This window comes from Gadus morhua, chromosome 6 (assembly GCF_902167405.1).
Source record: "Gadus morhua chromosome 6, gadMor3.0, whole genome shotgun sequence".
Lineage (NCBI taxonomy): Eukaryota > Metazoa > Chordata > Actinopteri > Gadiformes > Gadidae > Gadus > Gadus morhua.
This window is the reverse complement of record NC_044053.1, coordinates 21,754,524-21,777,671: the sequence shown is the minus strand read 5'-3', so window position 1 is coordinate 21,777,671 and position 23,148 is coordinate 21,754,524. Positions and strand designations below refer to the sequence as shown.

General features: G+C 45.4%; 2 protein-coding genes across 4 annotated transcripts; one reads left to right on the top strand and one right to left on the bottom strand.

The window, feature by feature from the left end:
- Positions 1–620: 620 nt before the first annotated feature.
- On the top strand, positions 621–8,059 carry ggt5a (gamma-glutamyltransferase 5a). Of its 3 annotated transcripts, XM_030359557.1 has the most exons (12): positions 915–1,081; positions 1,246–1,373; positions 1,511–1,606; positions 2,243–2,426; positions 2,543–2,703; positions 3,426–3,572; positions 5,447–5,577; positions 5,830–6,014; positions 6,115–6,206; positions 6,746–6,852; positions 6,983–7,093; positions 7,296–8,059. In XM_030359557.1, exons 1-12 carry the CDS (start codon positions 915–917, stop codon positions 7,440–7,442), a joined length of 1,656 nt encoding a protein of 551 aa, XP_030215417.1. In that variant the 3' UTR covers positions 7,443–8,059. The 3 variants fall into 3 exon arrangements, with proteins under 3 accessions (XP_030215419.1, XP_030215418.1, XP_030215417.1); XM_030359558.1 differs by lacking the exon at positions 3,426–3,572 and having other exon boundaries at positions 624–1,081; XM_030359559.1 differs by lacking the exons at positions 6,983–7,093; positions 7,296–8,059 and having other exon boundaries at positions 621–1,081; positions 6,704–6,837.
- A 1,314-nt stretch (positions 8,060–9,373) lies between these two features.
- Positions 9,374–22,207, bottom strand: lrrc75ba (leucine rich repeat containing 75Ba). Its single transcript, XM_030359492.1, has 4 exons — positions 21,581–22,207; positions 19,163–19,291; positions 18,401–18,513; positions 9,374–12,076 (listed from the first exon to the last, which is right to left on the bottom strand). Exons 1-4 carry the CDS (start codon positions 21,860–21,862, stop codon positions 11,443–11,445), a joined length of 1,158 nt encoding a protein of 385 aa, XP_030215352.1. The 5' UTR covers positions 21,863–22,207; the 3' UTR covers positions 9,374–11,442.
- Between the last annotated feature and the right edge of the window lie 941 nt (positions 22,208–23,148).

Here is a 23,148-nt window from a genome sequence, read left to right as displayed (position 1 = left end):
CTGAAGAAGGGTTTGGCCTTTTCCATCCTCAAAGTCTACGCGGAAGCCATTTCGGCTGGCCACGTAGGCTGTGAGGGTGAACTGTCTTTTAGTTACCCACTGGTCAAGAGATACATGCGTTGGGCTAGCCATGTTGACATCAGAGTGACCATTTTTTCTTGCTTCGTAATCAGGTATTTCTCAATAACAGCTGTTTAAATCAGGTATGAAATCAGGTTTAAATACCTGCTGAAATAAATAAATAAATAAATAGGCTTCAATGCCGAAAGAAACAGGCGGAGTAATTCGATTTTAAACAACAACCCTCCTATAATATGACCATGGGGCAGAATACTTTACGACCATATGGGCGTCTTATAGCGCGGATTGCAATTCTTATTGCAGCCTGCAGGGTTATGCGAGAAACATACGGAGGGACGCAGTCGTTGAGCTCCCCTGCCCCACATTGCATGACACGTTAAACTCAACTAGAATCGCCACCATCAATTTGATATCAACAGACCAAAAATAGTCGGAAAGCCTACAGAAACTATAGATTGTTAATGCGACAATCACATTATTAAAAACAAACTTGGAGCAATGATTTACTGAGGAATTATTTATTTTGGGAGCATGCTTTTGCAGGGAGTTCGCCGCCCCACCTGCCCATATGGACGGCACGCGCCTGCACGACCCCCCTCACGGTAGGACGGTGCGTCAGGATCCGTCCCCCTATATAAAGCAGACGCCGCCCAGGAGCACGCTCAAGCTGGCTGGCGAATCTGAACTTCCAAACTGCGAGCTCATTGTCGGTCTGCAAAACATTGGCTAAAGAGAGGGAGAATACTTTCTTGTTCCAGTCAGTCAGTCAGGCACAAGTTACAGAGTCGACAGTATTTAAACCTCAGTGCATCAGTCTAACTACATGATCTGCAATGGCGCGTTCAAAAGCACGGATATGGACTTGTGGCTTACTTCTGGTTAGTTTTTTGGTAGTTTTGATAGTGTGTGTTGTAATGCTTGCGAAGAGCCCGTGTCCGGAGGGGGGCTTCACGAAGGGAGCTGTAGCCGCAGACTCCGAGACCTGCTCCAAGGTTGGACGGTGAGTGGCTGCATTTTTGAACATCAGTTAAACGCTTCTGTTTACACTGGGCTTTCCTACCTTAGATTATTACACATTTCTCAGTGGGCAACTTTTCTCCATGACGTAGGACTACGTATCTCGCATTAAAAGTGATTCCAACTTTGTTCCTGCGTGACTCTCAGAGATATTCTTCGAAGCGGTGGTTCAGCGGTAGATGGCGCGATCGCTGCGTTGCTCTGCACGTCTGTCATCAACCCGCAGAGCATGGGTCTGGGCGGAGGGACCATCTTCACCGTGATGGATGGCAGTGGTAGGGCTGTCACACGCACCAAGAGCACATCCCTCACTCACACAATTAATCATTTCACAATTTACTTCCATTACACTATAATTGACGTCCGGATATGATATTTAGTGTTACTACTTATTTTCTTCTCTTTTTTTAAGGGAAGGTGAAAATCATCAATGCACGGGAGACCGTCCCCAAGATGTTCAATAGTAACTTAATGGAGGACTGCTCTAAAACACCGAGCTGGACTCCAGGTATTGAGCATGTCTGTCTGTCTGTCTGTCTGTCTGTCTGTCTGCCTGCCTGCCTGCCTGCCTGCCTGCCTGCCTGCCTGCCTGCCTGCCTGCCTGCCTGCCTGCCTGCCTGCCTGTCTGTCTGTCTGTCTGTCTGTCTCTGATCCGTTTGTTTTTAAGGGTGTGACCTTGTAATCTCTTCAAAAATGGCACAAGACTTCAGACATTGTGCACGCAAGAACCTCAGGAGATTGGAATGCTGCCAAATATAATTTATAATTGTGTTTATTTACCAAGATAATCATCTGTGTACACTACCCTTCCTTCCCTGGCCCCAGGTCAGACCTGGTTTAAGAGGGTGGGGGGGTTGCCAAGACCACACATAGAGGAACAGCAGCTCAAACCATTCATCTTGCTGGAATGAATACACATCTCACTAAACACCTAGTTTAACAAGAGCTGGGTGCAATGTTTCGTCACTAATGTCAACAACCGAATGCTCTGGCTATATTAGTCTCTGGTGTCTGCCTGCCTTCCTGTCTGCCTGCTTTAGACAATGTGTAAATCTGCCTGCTTCTGCCTGTTTCTTCGTCTGTGTACCCGTCTGCCCACCTGTGTATTAGATACAGATGTATCATGTGAGTGTTTGCCTTGCAGTGGGTCAGTGGATTGGGGTTCCAGGGGAACTGCGAGGTTATGAACTTGCACACCAACTGTATGGAAAGCTTCCTTGGGCCAGGCTCTTCCAGCCCACTATCAAACTTGCTCGGAGCGGGTTCCCCATTCCCCCTGTCCAGGCTCGCTTCATCCCCTTCTTAGAAAACACCAACGGTTCTTTACGGTGAGAACCCCCCCTTCCACTAACACCAGAATATGAAAGTACATACAGATTTTAGGTCACAGATAATACCATATAGTGAAGAAGTAATGATATATTGTATCATTTTTGACCAACAGCAAGTTGTACTCTGACAAGGATGGCAACCTCCTGAAAGCTGGTGACATCATGAAGTTTGAGAAACTGGCCGACACACTGGAGATTTTAGCTAAACAGGGAGCAGATGCATTCTACACTGGACAGATCGCAGAGGATTTTATCCGCGATGTACAAAATGAAGGTATTGTTGATTCAGTCTCCCATTTGTGTAGACCCCAGAGACAATATAATTATGTAAGAATCTGCAAAAGACTCAAGACTCATTTGTTCAGAGTTCACCCTAGACTCTGCATAGCAGAGACTTCAGCCTAGACTTCAGCCTAGACTTCAGCCTAGACTTCAGCCTAGACTAAAGCCTAGACTTCAGCCTAGACTTTAGCCTAGACTTTAGCCTAGACTTTAGCCTAGACTTCAGGCTCGACTTCAGCCTCGACTTCAGCCTAGACTTCAGCCTAGACTTCACCTAGACTGAAGACTAGGGGCCCCCCACACCCCTCTTAAGCCTTATTGTATGTTGTACGCCCTGGCACTTAATGTACGCACTTATTGTATGTTATACGTCCTTGCACTTAAAAATAGTACTTAGCATTGTGTAGCATCTTATCCTAGCTATCTTTGTTGTATACAGGGAATGGGTTAACCTAGCAATGGTAAGTGCTTGGTAGTTGGTTCTATGACCATTCTTTCTTCTGACAAATGTACTTATTGTATGTCGCTTTGGATACAAGCGTCTGCTTAATGCCCTTAATGTAAATGTGAATGTAAATCAATTGTAGTCGGCAAAGCCAGGTACAAAAAGTCAGATGCTCACTGGTTCCATCTCAATTACAAATGATTCAGATCCACAACGCATTCGGTTTGCCCCTGCAGATCATTGTTTCTCCATTCTGCTTCTCCAACCAGGAGTCGAACTCACCCTTGAGGACCTGGCGTCTTACAAGGCCAGAGTAAGCGATGCCTGGAACGTTTCCCTGGGGGAGTATCAGATTTACTTGGCTCCGCCTCCTTCAGGGGGCGCCTTAATTGGCCTTATCCTCAACATCATGAAAGGTTTCAATACACGTTCCCACTTACACATGGACAGGGTGGTTCCACTCCTAGCTGGGCTGTTAGGCCAAATTCAGCAGTTTGCTCAATTAAAATAAGAGCCTCATATTTGACACAGATGTACATTTTCAATGTTATGAAAAGCTATAGCATAGGGTGCGGCAAATCTGGCCCTTAGGGGCCATGGAAGATAATTTTTCAAAATGGCCAAATACCAGAAGTATGGTTACTTGTGTGTCTAAACTCGCCTCATTGCATTAAAGATAGAAGAACAATAAATACACATTTAAGTTAACCAAGGTACCACCAGGCACATGATCTCACCCAGAAAGGTGTTTTTTACAGTCTGAGATAATATTGTGGATGGTGTTGAAATTATTTCCCATATCATCCAGTACTTTGGGCATATCTCCTGATAGATCTGTTTAGGGCTAGAATAAAATACTGAGACTGGATAAGGTGCTTGGTTATGGGATGTTGCAATCCAGGCCAAGGAATGTATCACGTTTGTCTCAACTTGTGCCACCTACCAGAATTAAACCAGCCCAAGGTTTCTGTCCATAGCTTGGCTCTTCCTCAGAGCTTTATACTCATCTGGGAAACAATATGGGCCTGCTGGAGGAGCTTGGCTTCGGCTATGAGGGAAAAGGACGACTTCAGTTTAGTCTGATTTGCGTGACCAGCTCTTGCCATGCCTGAGGTAGAGTTGGTTCAGAGAGGGGTAACACAGAGGGGGACTAATGGGCATATTCCTATGAAAGCTCCTGAAATCCACTTCTGAGGGGATTAAGATCCTTCAGGTTTTACCCCCTGGAGTAAATGCCTCGGACAGGGTTGTTTTGGCTGTCCACATGCACATTTTAGTGAGGTCTTGATCCCCATGCTGCGGGTCCTGACCAGAATCCGGAACCTAAGAGTTCTGCTTGATTAGTCCCACAAATTTCAGACAAGCTCAAACCGAGGGGAAGGCGGTGTTACACTGCTTTCATATCATATTTGCTTTGAGCAATCATGAGGCTGGAGGCAGGGATCTGTTAGTGCGTAATTGGCAAACACAAACTTGACCAGCAGATGTTAACTGTAACAAAGTGTCGCTTAAGTTTTCCCTTCTGAAAGCTTCATCAACATAGTTTTCTCCGATAGAATATCTTCGTAAGCTAACAAGAAACAACGCATAACTCAGACTCTTGCGGTATCTGATTTCCGACCCATGCTCTCTGCTGTTTTCATTCATCAGGTTGACGATCTCACCATGTTGGCTGGTTAAAACGGGGGCCTTTGGTTATGTGGCCCTGCTGTGATGGGCAGCATGCTGGCCAGGGCTTAAAGTGCCCAGGCAAATTCAACATGAACAGCAACATTGGCTTGTCCACAAATCGCTAATGTGCCCCACCAAATAAGCATGGTCTGAGCCAATCAGCATTAAAGAAAGGCCCTTATTGATGAACTTACACTTAAGATGAGCGTAAAGCCTATCCAGGCAATCTACAGGGCAGGTGGGCTCAGGCTAACGGCTGTTCATGCATTAGTGATGGTTCACTTCCGCTCTGGGTTGAGAGGAAAGATGTCACACAGAGATTCCCTAAACTGCATCCTGAGTCCACCAAAAATGGTAGACTTTCCTGGGCTCATCTCTGTGGCGGTCCACTGCTACAAGCTCCTAATAAGGGCTTAATACAGAGGAGGAATTTTTTGTGTATGTGTGTTGGTGTGTGTTTGGGGACCACCATGCACTAAAGAATCTCACCATTGTGTGTGTCTCTGCACTATAATATATAATATAATGTACACTTCTCAAACCCTGCACTGTGCAATCTCTTCAACACTAGACTGATCCTACTTACACACTTTCTGATCCCCCTCCTTTCCCCACACAGGGTATGCTCCAAATCCAGAGTCTATGATGGGGGAGGAAAGGCTTCAAACCTATCATCGCTTTGTGGAGGCTTGCAAGTTTGCCAATGGTTTGAAGAAACACCTCCGTGACCCACAGTTCAACTCAGGAGCAGTATGTATAACTTTTGGAGCCAATTACATCATGTTAAAGTCCTCAATTGTATTGAGAAAGGGTTTGTCAAAGACCGATACAGGTCATTAAGGAGCAGGTGGGGGTTGGGGCCTCTTGCTGAAGGATGCTTTAGCTGTAGACTGGAGGTCGGGGATCAACAGTCTTTGGTCCAGGAGTCCCCACCACACTATCCCAGACGCTGTACTCGTGATGTGCCTTTGTCCACGTAGACCTTGTTTTTGATGTCACTAGGTGGCGAAGAAGATCACAGAGGAGAGCTTTGCCGACCACCTTCGGAGTCTGATCAGCGGGAGGGGGAGCCACAATGCTCAGTACTACAACATGACGCCGTATCTGGACAGCATGGGGACCACACACGTGTCCGTCCTGGCTGAGGACGGGACTGCCGTGGCAGCGACCAGCAGCATCAACCTAATGTTTGTTACACTATCACGACTAAAGCACGGGCAGATTGAAGGCCTCGTGTCGAGCAGGATTTAGGATTTAGAGTTCAGTACATTTTGTTTCATCACTCAGATTTGGATCCAAGGTGTATTCCCCCAGCACTGGGGTCATCCTCAACAATCAGCTGACAGACTTCTGTGGTAAAGCAGAGCACATTGTTGCAGGTATTGGCTTTAGCTTTCATCATTATGCTAAAATTGAGTGCAAAGCCATGTGAGATATATAGGGCAGGGGATAGAGGTTTGAGTGTTTTTGAGGATTTTTGAGGATTTTGAGGATTGAGGATTTTTATCACAGATTCCTTGTTGATAGTATTATGAGCATATAAAATAAACATATTTTGATTCATATGGTCTGTCTTGGCCCTTAAAGAATAATATTAAACAGGCTGTTGGTGATATTACAAACATTGCATTACCAATGGCCCTAAACATTAAATTGGTAGTGTCTAGTGCCATTATGCAACAAGATGATACACTGTTATGTTTGAGCAAGACATTTCTGATCTGGTGAACATTAGAAAACAAATCGTACAAAATATAATTTTGTATGATAATTGTTTTCCATTAATCAATGTTAAGGAGATATATATATATATATATATAATGATTTCATGTAAACATTGATGTATGGCTTATTCCCTGTGTATGCTGTACCATAGCTTTATATTGTACGATGATGTCATCCTCTGGGTGGTGAACAGGAGAGCAGCCCCCCTCCTCCATGTCTCCATCGATCCTGCGATCCAAGACCAGGACGCTGGTGATCGGGGCGTCTGGGGGCAGCATGATCATCACTGGCACCGCCTTGGTAATCACACGCCGGCTATCTGTCACAGGAAGTACCAGAGGACAGCATGTACAGAACAGTGCTCCCTGGTGATTCAGCCTCAGTACCCGCCTGTTCCGATAGGGGCTCATGTGTGTCTGGTTTCTTGCAGACTATCATGAACCACTTATGGTTTGGAAAAAGCCTCAAAGAGGCGACAGACAGCCCTGTGGTCTTTGTTGATTCCAAGAATGAATTGAAATTCGAACCCAGCTTTGACAAGGTAATGCACCACTCTGACACAAGGTCATTTAACAGACTTAGAGCTGAGGCTGAGAACAACCAAAGCAATCAATCTAAATTTAGTAGCCAAAAAACAAAAAAGGACGCATATGCTACTTTTACATCTCACAAATTATAACCTGTGATCAATATGAATCCAATGACTCTTTTGTGTGTGTTTTTCTATCTTGTATATTTCCTAGTCTTTGATAGAGGCGCTCACCTCAATGGGACAAACCCAGACCAACGCATCGTACTTCTACAATGTGGTGAATTCTGTGGAACAGGACAACGGCTGCATCGCTGCAGTGTCTGACCTCCGGAAACAGGGGAAAGCAGCCGGCTACTGACGAGAGGTCGTATTGGTTGTTAATAAGGAGAATCTGGGACCAATGGGAAGAAGCCGGAGATGATATTAACATATCTTGAGATCTACAATTGTTACATTAAAGTCGGGGAGAATTTGCGGCCAGTAGATTAAAAGATTGTGGTCCGAGGTCAAAGAAAAACTGAAATGGCATTGGAAAAAACTTGACGAATTTGTTTTGGAGCAGGTGTGAGGGGGCGTGGTTCAACATTGACGGAATGCACGTCACACTTAACTTGAGTGCTCGTGTTTTCTTCACCTTTAAAAGAGGCACCATTAAACAATAGGATTGTTTCTGTGATTGTTTGCCTCCCTTAATATAGAGGAAGAGAAAATCCTCTTTTTACTTTTCTACCTCAGCCTCTCTTTTTGATTTTGTACTACTTTTCTTTGTTGAGGGCATTGAATAGTGAGTGATGATCATGTATTTAAGTTTATTTTCTTAGCTGATATTTGTCTCACATCACACATGGCCAGTTAGGGAGGGTGGCGGTAGCAAATGGGAGGTACACCTGTGTGTCTTTTTATTTTTAAATATGCAGATTATTAAACCTGCCATTTTGTTTTACTCCTTTAATTAAACTTTAACTATTTATTTACTATTTTGCGTTTAATATTCAATCACTTCTTTTGCCTCAAATTATGAATGATATTGTAATTGACTGACCTTCATTAGTATGAAATAAATACCAATTATGAAATGGACAAAAAAGACTGTTTTATGCTTTTGAAATATGAGAGAAACGGTTCTTTGCAAATGAATGGTGCTAACAACCTATTAAATATCTTTCAATGATATAGAACTCTTTTGTTGTGCGGCCAAAGTTGGTAATGAGTGTTTAATGAAAGGGTATCAGGAGTAAAGGGATTATATATTTTTATCATTATTAAAATACTGAAATTATTGCCATTATTGTATTAATAATTCAACAAATTGATAATATGGTGATTTAACAATCTTCAAAGTCATATCAATTCAAATGATCCTTCAACAGCCTCCTGTGCCATTTCACTGATTGATTAAACCGCTGTTTTGCATGAATAATAGATTATGCATACAGTCGTTTTTGTATCCTATCTGTTTTTGTGCCAGGGGAGGATAATCAGATGAGGAAATGAGTCACACAGACGCAGTTTTATCTGCATTGCCTCAGAGGAACGTGATGAATCTATCGTCAGGGCTCGAACAGAGTCTCAATTCAGATGTAGCAAACAAGCATTGTACCGTCCTAGATGCTGGCCCTCGGCATTCTCCGCAGAGCTAACCAGAAATGAGGGGACCCCAGACGTGGGTGCACCCCAGTGGTGAAGGGGTCAGATAAGGGAGGCTGGGGGGATTGGTCTTCAAATGTGTCTTTGCCGTCCACACTGTGCCATGACCTTAAAGCAGCCACCTGTCACAAATGCCACATTATCATCCCTGGCAGCTGGGCAGCAAAGGTCTCCCAGAGTCAGATCCCCAAAGGGGGTGGTGGATGGGGGGTCCCCTGTGTGACCAGCCTATCTGCAACACACAAAGGTCTCATCTAGCTAGCGGACGCTTTTATCCAAAGGGAATTCACACACGGGTCAGGTGTGGAAAGCAGGCGGTTGGGTATCTTGGCTACTTGCAGGTAGGCTGCAGACCATCGGGGATCTAACCCAGTGGCTTTCAGTGTGCCTTTGGGAGTCCTATAACGCTCAAACAGTACGAAACAGTCCCCAGCCAGCTCGTACAAATTGACATAGAGAACTAGAATTTAATTGCAAAGAAAGCAGCGGTTGGTTGGTGAGAGACGCCCATGAGAACGGGTCTGAGTCAGGGTCAGGGTCTGGGTTTGGGGTTGGGTTGGGGTCTGGGGTCTTGGTCTGGTGTCAGGGTCTCGGCCTCCTGCAGAAACTCATACCAAGAAGGAGATGAAGCCCTAAGCGGAGAAAGGATTCTTTTTTCTTTTTATTGATTATCGTCAACAATGAAAATTTGATGTGACACAGATAAACGCGATACGACAGAGCGCTTGACATTGACCCACGGAACATTAATTGGTGTAGTATTCCTACGCAGCTCTGAGCGGTTCAGAGCCCAGACGGCCCATCTCTGCGTGTCATCGTATCAGCGTGTTCCTGTAACAGTTCGTTGTGTTTCAATCACAACGACACAACGTTTCCCTCTTTGCTTTTGGTTATCATTACTGCAGCGTTCTGTGCTTCTTTGTGGACTCTGCAGAGTTATCACTGTCATTAACTTGCTAGACAAAGGACCAGCTACTAAAAACAACCATACAAATAATCATACCTATAATCTGACAAAGACACACACAACGATACACAATTAGACACATATAGTACATCAACAATGCGGATGATCATTATTCTGTGATCATTGCCAACAATCGTGGTTCATTTCACCTAAAAACGGGAACATATTCAATGGTATGGATGGATTCCTTGGGTGTTCTATCACTGTAAATCCCCCTAAATAATATAAAAAATAACCTGTCACGTTTAAAAAATACAGCAAAAGTCAAATATAAATAGTATAATGCAAATATTCTTGCGCTACGGTCAATAACATGACACTCAAATATTAAATAGTCTGGTGGCTTCCAGCTCTGGACAACAACATGGCTGAGCCTCACACGAAACACAGGACAACGAAGAAGAAGAAAACGTAAACGCTGAAGTACACCTAACACATGAAGGGGCTACGCTGGAGGGGCCCGTCTGTTGTCTGGCTGCACAGCGAGCCTCCGGCTGTGCGTGTCTGGGTCACGGCTGTGTGCCAACACTTTATGGATGAAGAACGCGACGTAAAGTAACACATAACCTTCCAGTTCGTATCGGTGTGGGCGTGTACAAAAACTAAAAGGACAAAGTCAGAGGAGTCGGCTACCGGTCGTCAAGTACCTGCCTCTTCTCCTCGGATTGCTTTGGGCGCACAAAGGCACACACACAGAGTGGAAGTACCGAACAGAGCCGTGTTTTGTGTCTACCGTTGGGGTCGACACACGAGTGACGCACACGTATTCACAAGGTGGACGCAAAGGTGGGGGTTGAGTGTGTGTGTCTGGTGTGTGTATTTGTGTGTGTGTACGGTGTGTGTGTGTGTGTGTTTGTATATGTGTGTGTGTGTGTGTGTGTGTGTGTGTGTGTGTGTGTGTGTATACAGTGTTTGTGTGTGTGTGTGTACGGTGTGTGTGTGTGTACGGTGTATGTGTGTGTCCTGTGTGTGTGTGTGTGTGTGTGTGTGGGAGGAGGGGTGCAATAAAAGTCTTGACCCAGCAGTTTCGCTGGCATCACGTGACGGCCCATCGGCTGTGTAGTCGGTTGAACTTGTGTCCGAGCTTTTGTTGGGAGATTAACAGACATGCACACAATGCGGCGCTGGGCAGCGTCTGTCAGAGAGCGACTCGGCCCCCGGTCTCCCGCTGGAGAACACACAGAGATCCGCTGGGCCTTTTTATTTTACCGTCTGAAGCCTACCGCAGGTTCAACCCCCGTCTGTCGCCGTCATGCCGCTCCTCGGCCCAACCCACTGATCTAAACCCCTCAGGATCAGCTCCCAGAGCCGCCGTCGCCGCCGAGGCAGCGGGAGAGACGCACGCACAAAGAGAGAGGTGACAGAGAGGACCCACCTGTTCAGGAATTCGTCCAGCCCCCCCTCCAATGAAACCACGCCTGAATCCCAAGAGCACCCTCCGCCAACACAGTAAGTCCTCTGTCGCCGTCGTCGCGTGTGCTTGTCTGGGTTTACTCAGGGATGATGTTTGCGTGTCGTCACGGGCCGCTCAGTGCCGGGAAAAGGACTTTGGAGTACAGTGGTGGAGGTCTGGTGTGAGAAGTCGAGGCCGGGTGGTGGTGGTGGGGGCGCTGAACTGAACTGGCCCCTCAAAGGGTGACGGGGCTCATGGTGTGTGGGCGGGAGGGCAAAGGAACTAACAGGGTGCTGCGGGAAGACCTGTTCGACCGCAGTGGCGAGCACAGAGCGCGGGCCCGTGCCCCCATCAACTCTGGCAGAAGTGGAGGGTGAAGTCTTTGGATAGCCGCTTGCCCCCTAGGCCCCAAGGCTCCAGACCTGCTTTGCCCCCCACGCCGTCGTCCTCCTCCAGCTCCTCGTCTGCCCCCTCCACCTCCCCGACCTCCTCCTCCTCCTCCTCCTCCTCCTCGTAGAGGCTGGGGTCCTCGATGGAGGTCTCCAGGTGGTAGCAGTAGGGCTGCCCCTCCGTGTACTCGTAGATGGTGGGCAGGCTGCTCCGGAGGCTGCAGCGCCGCCGCAGGGCCACCAGCAGCGGCTGGGGCATGGTGAAGATGTCCACGTTGTTGCCCAGGTCGATCCATGCCAGGCTGGAGAACTGCTTGGGCTCCTTCAGCATCTCCGTCAGGTCCTTGACGATGGCAAGCGTGAGGCGGTTGCCGTTGAGAGCCAGCGTGCCCAGCTTGGGCATGAGGCCCAGCAGGGGCAGCAGCAGCCGCAGGTTGTCGTCGGTGAGCTCCGTGAAGCTGATGTCCACGGAGACGATGGAGTCGCCGTTGTTTTGTAGGTAGAAGGCCACCTGCCGCACGTCCCGGCTGGACAAGGGGATGCCAGACAGGTCCACCCCGTCGCTGGACAGCTTCTTCTGCAGGGTGGTCTTCAGGCTGATTGAGAGGGAGAGAGCATGGTTCATTCTTCCAATGAGGCTTATTAAAAGGGAAACAAATCTCCTTAAAATGCATAAATAGTGTTACTTTTCCGATTTTTAATATTCCCATAAAAAAAAAATCAAAACGCAAATGTGTATGTACGTTGGCGTTTGACGTTCCCAATGTTTTCTCTATCTGAGATCTGCGACACCATGTGGTGTTTCTCGTGTTGCATAAAAGGAGCAGAAAAAAAGGAGTGAGGACAAGCAAGCAGCGAAACGCTGACGCAGAGACGCGGGCGTAGGGATTCGTTAACAGGAGAGCCATAACATCCCCCTGGGCCAGCAGCCGGAGCCCTATCACACCACGCGCCATGGAGCCCTGACATGCTGGGTTCAAGTCAGAGATCTCCCCCTCATGTCACATAGTGTTACCATTCTGAGAATCAGTGCATGCAAAATAACACATGGATGTCAATGTAGCAACGATGTTCATATTTTGGGATTTGACAGTACTATGTGTAAGGATTTTCCCACTCAATACTGGCCTCTTTGGCCTGTAAGTGAACTGCAGACTGCTCAAGCTTCTGCCTTCAGAGAACTGGAGTGCGAGCTCTGTTGTGTGAAACTAAATAAGTTCATCAAAAATAATCGTGTACAAATTACCAGGTTATATAACAGATATTTTTTTCATTATAACCATTATGTTCATTCAAAGGAAAAACCAAACATAATCTTTATCTATTGCTGCAGGAATTGTTTTCAAGAGATAAAGATGTCTGTTAAGGTGTATCCTCAGCAAAATGGGCCATGGAAATAGCAAAAACAGGATTTGTTGTATATTGCCATCAGCTATGCCTTGACTCTCAATGATTGGTACTGGTTCGCTATTCACTCAAACCTGTGCACTCTTAAAATGTAATTCACAAGGGATTTAGCGGGATGTGTGTTCTCTCGGCCGTGTGGTGAGTATGGGCTGTGACCTGCTGATGTAGTCTCTGTGAATCATAGCCTCCTCGCGTGTTGAGTGACTTAGCGTGACATCCATTACGGCACCCGTCACTGGTGTTGCCACTGACCCTTCCGTCTGCGGTGGGGAGGTTTTGCTCAAATTGTCGATAAAGGCTCATGGCAACTATGAATACATTCCTGAAAACCCTCCCATTTGTGAAACCTGTAGTACATAACTGGATATTGCTAGCCTCATAGCATAATTGCCTTAAGTCATATTTTAATCTTCATCTTGTGTTTAGAGATAAAAATGGCCAAGTAAATGAAGCACTCAGATTGGCTTAGGATATAGCCAATGAGGCACAGTGAATCAGCAGCGTAAGGAGAGTAGAGTTTGGTTAGATATCCTAATTTGAACTTGCGACCCCCTTCTAGTACAGTTGTATATGAACACACCTGAGCACGTCACGGGGAATGTTAACAATAGGGGAGAATGCATTGGTTACGGGGGGGATTGTGGGCGCCGAATCTACCGATCCGGTCAACATTTAGGTGTTAGAAAGGTGAACAGGTCTAATGACGAACGCCCCTCCTTCAGCTCTATTGTCCCACTCCCGCCCCTCTGTCCTTCATCAGACCAAAGGAATAAAGCATCTGCAACCAGAAGCACAAAGGGCTGAATGGTCTCTCCCCACCTGGACTCTCCTGCAAGGGTGAATGGGTTCTGATGGGTTCACTGCCTATTATTTTATGGGCACATGGAACTAAAAAGAAAGGGTGAAGGAAATGAGCTAAAGCACATTGGATGTAGCCAATCAAACATGCTCCATGTTTGCTCAAGTTCAACGTCATGAATTATAATTACATTAACTATTATCTATTATCTTATATTATAATCACAGTACTGTAATATGTCAGCATACATGTCAGCCTTTTAAAACAATGATGAACCTCTTCCCCTTTAAATCGCTATTTTTGTCCTACTGTTGTCCACAGAGCATGATACAAGCGCACTAATGAAGCTACTAGATATTCCCTCCAGATAGTAGAGAGCACAGCTTGTATTATATCTCTTAAGGGACCTTCAGGCTGTGGATGATCAATCTCCATTTGTGTTGCATTGAACAGAGTGCAGCAATATATACCTGCAAACCCACTATTCAAGAGTCTAAATTACAAAACTAAATGAAATCACTGAATAAGTGCACCTAAATATTACACAACGCCTTGTCTCAAGACATGGCAAAAAATAGAAGAAAATCACCTGTGAAATAACAAACAAATAAACCTCCAAATACTTATCGCATCTAGTTTAAACCTAATCTAGTCAAAATTGAATGAAGTTTAAGTCCAATGTGGTCGATCAACTCTTTAGCCTTGCTTTGGTTCTGAATGCTAGGTTTGGCTGTTGAAAACACTGGAAGCAGAGAGCTTGGAGCAGAAAGGGTGATGTGTGACAAAAGCTAAGGTGGCACGGCCTGCATTACCTGCCATTTTCTATCAGACAGGACCGACGCGCGGGTGCGCCGACTACACTATCCAGCAAACATTAATGAGAGGAGACACTGCATAACAAATGCACATGCACCCGGACACACACACACTCACACTCTGACTCACACTCACTCACAAACACGGACGCACGCACGCAAATCACCTGTGTGTATCAGATTGTTTAACTCTACTTTTAAAGAAACTAGAGTTTTCGCTCAACCTCTAGTTGTAATTAAACCCATAGTAATAATGTGGAAACCCCAGTCGATAATGTAACAAATTTCTGAGAGCGTAATATAATAACCTTTTGCCTATCATTTTACTACGTATATCATTCGTTCACCAAAAATGACTTAAGGGCAGTGCCAACATTTAAATATTTTTAAACAATTCAGCGAATAAAAGGCAACAGGCTGATTCTCATTTAGAAGGCCACTCGACATGCAGAAGCGTCATCAACACGCCCACTGAAGTGGTGTGAGAAATACCGACTTTCTACTCCTCATTCACATATAAGGTAATTTACATTTCCTGCAGAGAAATTACTACCTCAGGGGTTGCATTATTCAGGAGATTTTCAGTGTACAAATGTCAGGATATGTTGTTCACACATACAGCCCATCAGGAGAATATCAGGACTTACACGTGTGTCTGCAAGCAGCTAGTGTGTGAGCATTTGATTACATTATAAAATTAGTCAATTTATGGTAACAGGGGTAATTGTTTAATGGAAAGTGTAGAGTACTATGCATGCAAATCATTTAGTAAATAGCTTTTTCTGTTATTCAGGGCTAAAAAGTGCCATGACATTTTAAAATGCAAGGCAACTGCTATTAGTTGAAAATAATAATCATCAGTGAGATTAAACATCTCTTCCAGTGTCCTGGCCAAGAGCCGTTATGTTTAAAAACATAACGTCTTACCTCGGCGTGTGTCGCTGCGGTGTGTGCACGTGCGTGTGTGTTCTTATCTGCGCATTGTGTCGATTGTCGAGCCGTTATGTTTAAAAACATAACGTCTTACCTGAGCGAGTGTCGCTGCGGTGTGTGCGCGTGTTCTAACCTGCGCGTGTGTTGATGGAGGAGCCATTATGTTAACATAACATCTTAGCTCGGCGAGTGTGTCGCTTCCTTTGTCTTGACGTACGTTGAGTGCGCGTGCGGGTGTGTGTGCGTGCGTGTCTTTGTGCTTCCGTGTATTTGTCGCTGCCTTTGTCTTGATGTGCGGTGTGTGTGTTTCCATGTATGTTCGTGCGCATGTGCAGTGTGTGTATGCGGTGTGTATGTATGCCTTTGCGCATGCTGTGTGTGCGTGAGCTGCTGGCTGCTTGGCACATGCGCACATGAGTAACTTCAGTAACTGGTACGACAGGCCTGCTATTATAGAAGTACGATTGTTTGGATAATAGTCTACATGAAATATGTAATAAAGAAAGAAGTATGCAATATGCTATGGCAGATGCTATATAAACCTAAACACTGCTATCCAGTCAAAGGGTTGCTTCAATCAGCAGTAATTAGACAACTTGAAAGGGCTTGTTTCATCTAACTGAGCAATATTTAGCAAAGATTCCATTCATTAAGTGATATTAAGGAGATCTACACAGTCTACTCTGTTTGAGCCTATAATATATTGTTCAACTACTCATCATACAATAGGAGCCATGTGATTCTACACCAACATATATACCAGCAAGGTGCAATCTTTACTTCATTATAGCCGGCGTCTGCTATATTTAATGAAAGCCAAGCATGTCTCTAATGTGTTTTGTTCACACAGACAGACAGACAGACAGGCAGAACAACAGAAAACCTAACCTGCTTGGTAGAGAATATAAAGCACACAATGAATCAGAGGCATGAAATATTAAACAACATATATAACGTGTGGCAGGCTATTCTAAGCTTGAATATCTTATTCTACCTTAAAATCCTCTCTATTTAAGCCACTTGGTCAGTATCCTCAGCAGCAATGCTAATGCTGATGCTAGATAATGAAGGGCAGAACAATATTGTTTCAGAGATCTTTATCTCCCTATATACACACATGCAGTATATATGGATGAACAAATTGCCTTCAGCCTGACAGCGAACGCTTGTTACAATTTGAAATACATTCCAAAACATTCCCGCTATGTTAACTTACTCAAAAAGTATTTCAGATGTAACTTCTGGAACCAATTTAATCTGACAGATACAAGTGGGAAGTGGTGTGTGAGTGTGAGTGTGAGTGTGAGTGTGAGTGTGTGTGTGTGACCACTGACCACATACAGCAGTTACTATTTTATAATAATAACTGGTTTATAATTATATTATTTAATAATCATTATGATCATTGGTGTTAGTATCGGTGTTATTAAGCACTTCCATCTGGTGGAGATAGATCTATTTGTCGGTTGGCAACACGACTGAGAGGAAATGTCCCAGATCGGGACCACTGAGAGTCCTGTGTTACGTCGGAGCCTCTCTCTCTCCCGTTATCATTAATGATGCATGCAGCCCCTGCTGTCTCAGCTGGTGGCAGACTCCAGGCTCCGGCTCCCGGCAGCGTCTCATGACGATGGCAGCGCAGGACTCTTATATGAAGAGCGATGTGGGCACACTGACTGTCAGTGTTGATTTAACGCAACGTCCCCCCTCCTAAAGGTTGACTTACACTCACCGCTTTGCACATCAAAAGCGATCCGCTCACGGGATGCGCTTCATCCTCCGAGCATCGCCTCCCTACATGTCGCTGTCGTGGTCCAAAACCAGACCCATAACCATGATGGGAGACAGTCTGCGGCTGTCCCGCTCTGTCCAGAGACATTACCACAGCCGCTAACTGAAAGAGGACTGACGGGTCACCATGGCATCCCTCATCGGGCTACATCTGCCCGCCCTCCTCCCGGGCCCTAACGTCAGCTCCAAAGATGGAAGTGATTCAGCTGTAGTGACTCCAAATAAGTACATTTGTCAGAAGAAAGAGAAACAACAATATATCGCCGTCAGTATAGTAAGGATGTTCATAGAAATAAGCGCAGAGCACTTACAATTGTTAGGTTAACCCATTCCCCCATAAACAACAAAGATAGCTAGGATAAGAAACTACACAATGCTAAGTCATTTTTTAAGTGCAAAGACGTACAACATACAATAAGTGCGTATAAAAAACGCCATCACGGTCTTCTAAGCTTCCATCATCACGATGCCCAAAGCAAGGGAACCGACGAGTGATGGGTTGTTTGCGACCAAATCAGTTCGAATGAACAAATCTTTATCAAGAACGAACAGACCTGATTCTTCTCTCTCTTTCGTCTCATTCGTTCTCAGACTCGACTCCTCCCAGACCCACTAGCCACTGAGTCGCTGTTAATTCACTTACTCTTAAGTGGTGAAGAAGGACCGACTGAGAGATGCCTCGACTCACGAGAGCCAGCCAATCGTATGCTGTTCTAGGACAGAGTCTAGGACGCTCTCGTTTATCAACCGTTTTTTTGGAAAAAATACAAATGGGCTTAGTGAGCGAGCGTACGTTAACACGATTAAATATCAGTGAAATGGTAAATGCATGCTGTCTTTGTATTTTCTGTGTCATGCCAGATTAATACAATATTTGAATGTCTCATCACACTTTTAAAGTCCATCATTGATAAATCAAGTCTATTATCTTGCTGATATGTTAGACATCCAATAATCAACTACACCCCCCCATCCCGCTACGTTTGGTTAAAGTTGTAATGTTGTGTTGATTGATGACTGACTTGCACGATCGTTTGAGAATGAGAACGAGGGCGGAGCTGAGTCTAACAAACAATTCTGAACGATTCTTCTTGAAGAACAGACCGATGCAAATGGAATCAAGGAAAATAATAAGGAAATTCATCACTAGTCCCGACGGTTAAGCTCCAACTCACCAGGCCTGGGACTTGCGTCTGGACATGCTCTGCCTCAGCCACTTGGAGTGAGGGGTGAGGTGGTAGATGAGCTGCCTGCAGATCTTGTCTGAGGACTTGATGGTGTCCGCGTCCTGTGGGAGCAACAGGGGAGAGGGAAGCTTTCAGAAGCCCGGCCGAATGGAAGAGTGCGAGGATGACGAACAATGTGTTGTCGATTCACTGCGAGCTTTCACTCCTCCGCCGGGGACACAGCCCCGGGCGTCTGATGTACCCGCGGCTTTTAGCATTCACCAGGTCACACTGAAGATGCACAAGCCGTTGTGTTTGTTCTTGTTTTGTTGTTGATTTGGCAAATGACAATGCCAATCTAACTTTCTTCAATTGAAGTGCCTTTGCCGAATTAAAGTGCCATTGTTTCAATACAACATACCAAACACCCCAGGGAGCCACACGGCAAAACTCATGACCGTTTTCCCCAACCTGGGCTGTTATCCATTCATGCTGTATATATAATACGTAATACGATATATTATCCATATATTGGATAATATATCCAATATATGGATATATTACGGATCCATAATCAAATCATGAATATATATGGAGGGCAGAATCAACACAGTGCACAAATGTCAATGTGTTGAATGTCAAATGAGCTGTAGGTCAGGAGACTGAGGAGGAACCCATACATTATACTCTCATGTGTTACATAGAGGAGGAGGAGGAGGAGGAGGAGGAGGAGGAGGAGGAGGCCAGTGGAGCCACTCTCTGGAAGCTCACCTTCTTGGGGCACTGCATCTCCCGGGCCAGGCTGAGCAGCAGGTCGTGGGAGATGGGGTCCACCAGGTTGAGGAAGGCCGCGTTCTTGTACAGGATGTCGTTCAGCGAGGAGCCTTCCAGGCCCAGGTCCTGAGCGATCAGAGAACAGATAACATGTTTGATATCAACATCCTCTACCGTCTGGGGGGGGTTCAAAACTATTTTAAGCTCGGGATTTCAGTTTGTGCGTGGGACCCCACCACACACAGAAGGATCACTTATTCTAACAATAACCATTAGCAGCAATAACAATGTTTTTCTAAGGAGATAGAGGGAAAATGACAGATTGGGGTCAGGACAACACATAAATCAAATCAGCAAGAAATAAATATATAATAATGTTAGGTACAGGAAGAAAACGAGAGAGTGAGTGAGAGCTAGAGACAGAGAGAGGGAGAGGGATGGATATCTGGTGAGTTGTGTGAATTAAATTGAATCCTTTCGGCCGGCTGACTTTCAGAATCTGATTCCATGCGGTCTGTCTGGCTACCTAATAAGGTAAACCATGTAATGGAAGCGTCGGCCATCCTATACTGACCAGCGCACTGTAATGAAACAATACGTCAAACACACACACACGCAAACTCACACACACACACACACACACACACACACACACACACACACACACACACACACACACACACACACAGGCACACGCAAACACACACACACACACACATACAGATAATCAAAGCCCAGTGGTGTTGATTGTGTTGGACAGTAGGAGTGGGAGGCAGGCGTTTCCTCATAAGCGGCCAGCCTGTTAACAAGGGCCCCAGTAAACAGCGATGAAAAGTGAGACGCTGCAGAACCAAGGGTGTAAAAATAACCTGCAGTGTAGACAGGATCAATGCACGAATCCCACTGACGCCTCAATCCTCGGCTCCCCTGCTTTATTTCGATGGAATTAAAGGGCTAGCCCCCATCCATCCATGGCAGCAGCTAGCTTTAACAAGCCAATTAAAAGGTGATTTGCTATTGGAGCCCTACTTTTGTTTTTAAATGGAGATGGATACCAGAGTAGAATCCTCTGACATGTTTACTCGGAGCAGCGAGGGGAAACAAAGCTCTTTTCAAATTGAACAGAGCCGGGGTCATTTGAAAAAGGGGAAAGAGCTCAGGCCTCCGATGTCTTTTCCGTCGCCATGCCGATTTCTGGGCTGGCCGGTTTATCTGGTTGGCTTGATTAAAGAGCTCCCAGATACAGCCCCATTCTCACCTCCCTCCCCAGGCCTAGGGCTAATTAACATCTGATTGGGCTCTGAGAGAGAGAGAGAGGGAGGAGAGAGAGAGAGAGAGAGAGAGAGAGAGAGAGAGAGAGAGAGAGAGAGAGAGAGAGAGAGAGAGAGAGAGAGAGAGAGAGAGAGAGAGAGAGAGAGAGAGAGAGAGAGAGAGAGAGAGAGAGAGAGAGAGAGACTAACCCCCCCCCGCACACACACACACCAGCATCATCATCATCATTATCTGGTTGAACACAGGAACCATCCATCAAGTGGGTCTACAATCACTCAATATGGCATGACCTTAGGATCCTGTCTCCTATAGTTTACACCTGATTGCCAACGTGTTGCTATGCTGGGCCACCAAACAACCCAAGATATAGGTCATTCAATCCTCTGTCACCGTTCCACTACAAGGGCAACAACTGAGGCCGTAATTAACGACTCAGTAGTAATATCGCAGGTGGACTGGTCCATTATTGGGAGGGGGAGGGGCGGTGGGTCAGACCACCATGTAGGATGAGGAGGAGTGGATTTGAAGACAGGGAGGAGAAAAAGTGCTAAAGTTTCCAGTTGTTTTTAGATATGTTTTACATAGCCCTGACCAGCTATCAAGTTCTGCAACGTTTTTCTGTAGATGGAGGTTCATAAGCAGAACGTGAGAATGAAGAAGGTACTATCTTCCTGTCTCCTTACACAGCACATCGTTCTATGAATATATTCACTGATATACCTCAACGTGCAGTGAGGTAGAAAATAACATTCAAAACCAAACCAAAAATAAAATGGAAACGACATAGAGAGAGACGTAGTGACATTAAACCGGCGACACCACCAGCGTCCTCTTGGCGACACAGGCTACACTGCAGCAGAGCACCTGTGGATGGCACAACCGAATCCAAGTGTGAGACAAATTAATTAAATAATCACAATCGAATACAACTGAACCGTCTCCACATCTCTGCTTTGGCGGCCAAAGGTCGTAACGTAACTTGATGCCATGGATTACCAGAGGCTGATGCTAAGGCAAATCCTATTATGTCGGTTTTCTTCATCTGTTGTTCACTAATTGGTAAACAGTGTTGACCTATAACCCCTCGCTGACCTAGTTCAATTTGACCCTTGATCGAATCCCAAAGATGCACTTTGTTCTCACCTTCCTTAAGAGTTTGAGCACGTCGGTGGCTTGCTCTATTCTGCGATCACGAAGCAGCTTCTGGATCTCCTTGATCCACGCCACCCGCCGGGTGTACGGGCTGTGGTTGGCTCTCCGCAGCATCCCGGGCAGCTTATCCGATTTCAGCATCAACGCAAACAAAAAGTCTCCGCCGCCGCGGTTCCCCCGGTCGCCGTGTCCGGTGCTGTCTAAATGCTGGCGACGCTTCTTGGTGAAGTGATCGTTGTCCAGACTACTCTGTCTGCTCAGTCTAGAACCCATTTTAATTTTCTAGAAATGCAAACTCGAATTCTTGCAAGCAAGCGCGCTATCAATATATCAAACGGGCAAACCTGAATGCACGCGCCCTTCTGTCTTCAAAACGCTGACAACAACAACAACAAAAACATATCTCCATAAGGGTTGAACGCAACACTGCCCTGTCTGCTCGACGTGACCCCTGCTGTGTGTCTGTCGTCAGATGGGCTCTCCTCCGGAGCCAAACAACGCGTCGACGACTCTAGCGCGTGAACGTCATCCACGTGATCCGAAGGGTCGTCTTCCGTGGCGGGGACGCGCGCGTGCTGAAGGATGGAGAGGACGTCGCTCTGGTGGTCGTCACGTGTGACCGTCAACATCGCGCGCTGCTGTTTGTGTTTTGTGCAGCGCTGCAGGGTGCCGCGCGAGCTGTGGGGGGCGGCCAGCCAATCAAAGCGCGTTGGGCTGGGAGCATGATTCTCCAATTCTGTAAAAAATTTTAAAATTAAATCACGAGTCATAATTAAACATATTACATATCACAGTTATATTATGTTTTTTATTCATGATATAATAATCATGGTTATAATCATGGTTGTAATCATAAATAACTATACTATTTAATAAATGTAGCATGGATAAAGGAAAATTGTTTTGTGCATTTTTCTTCGACATTCTTTTGCAAGCACAAGCTTTACCACTGGTTGAATCAGACAAATCGTTATTTAGTAAATGTCTCGTTCATTTAAATAAATAACATCACTCGGATTGCGGAAGCAAAAATTAAGCGCCTGAGATCATCAACTTTTTTTATTAACTAAAATCACTAAAATCTGTATTATTTAGTTGTATTAACAGTTACTTGGCAAGAACAAACTCACAGACAGACACACAAGATGGACAAAATGCCTCTCAGATCACATCTAGCACTTGTAGTAGGGTGGAATCACAAGAATCTGAGGAAAATAAAGGCAGGGCAGCTTCAGAGCATATCTTGAAACATTGGTGATAACATTTTCTGAGGACACCTAAAATAGAAGTACATTTCTAAAACATGGATCAACATTATTTAATGCAGTGATGAGCGTTCTTAAATAGCATTGGCAGATATAAGGGTTAGGGGTTTCACTCTGGTTGGACTGGCCAACCATCGGCAGTCCTTAGTGGGTTAGGGTTAGGGTTGGGGTTAACCCATACCATAATAAACAATGGATAAATGAATGCCTTAGTATAATGCATTACCTTAGTTAACATGAACACCATTGACGTAGTTAACATGAACACCATTAATGGTGTTCATGTTAACTACG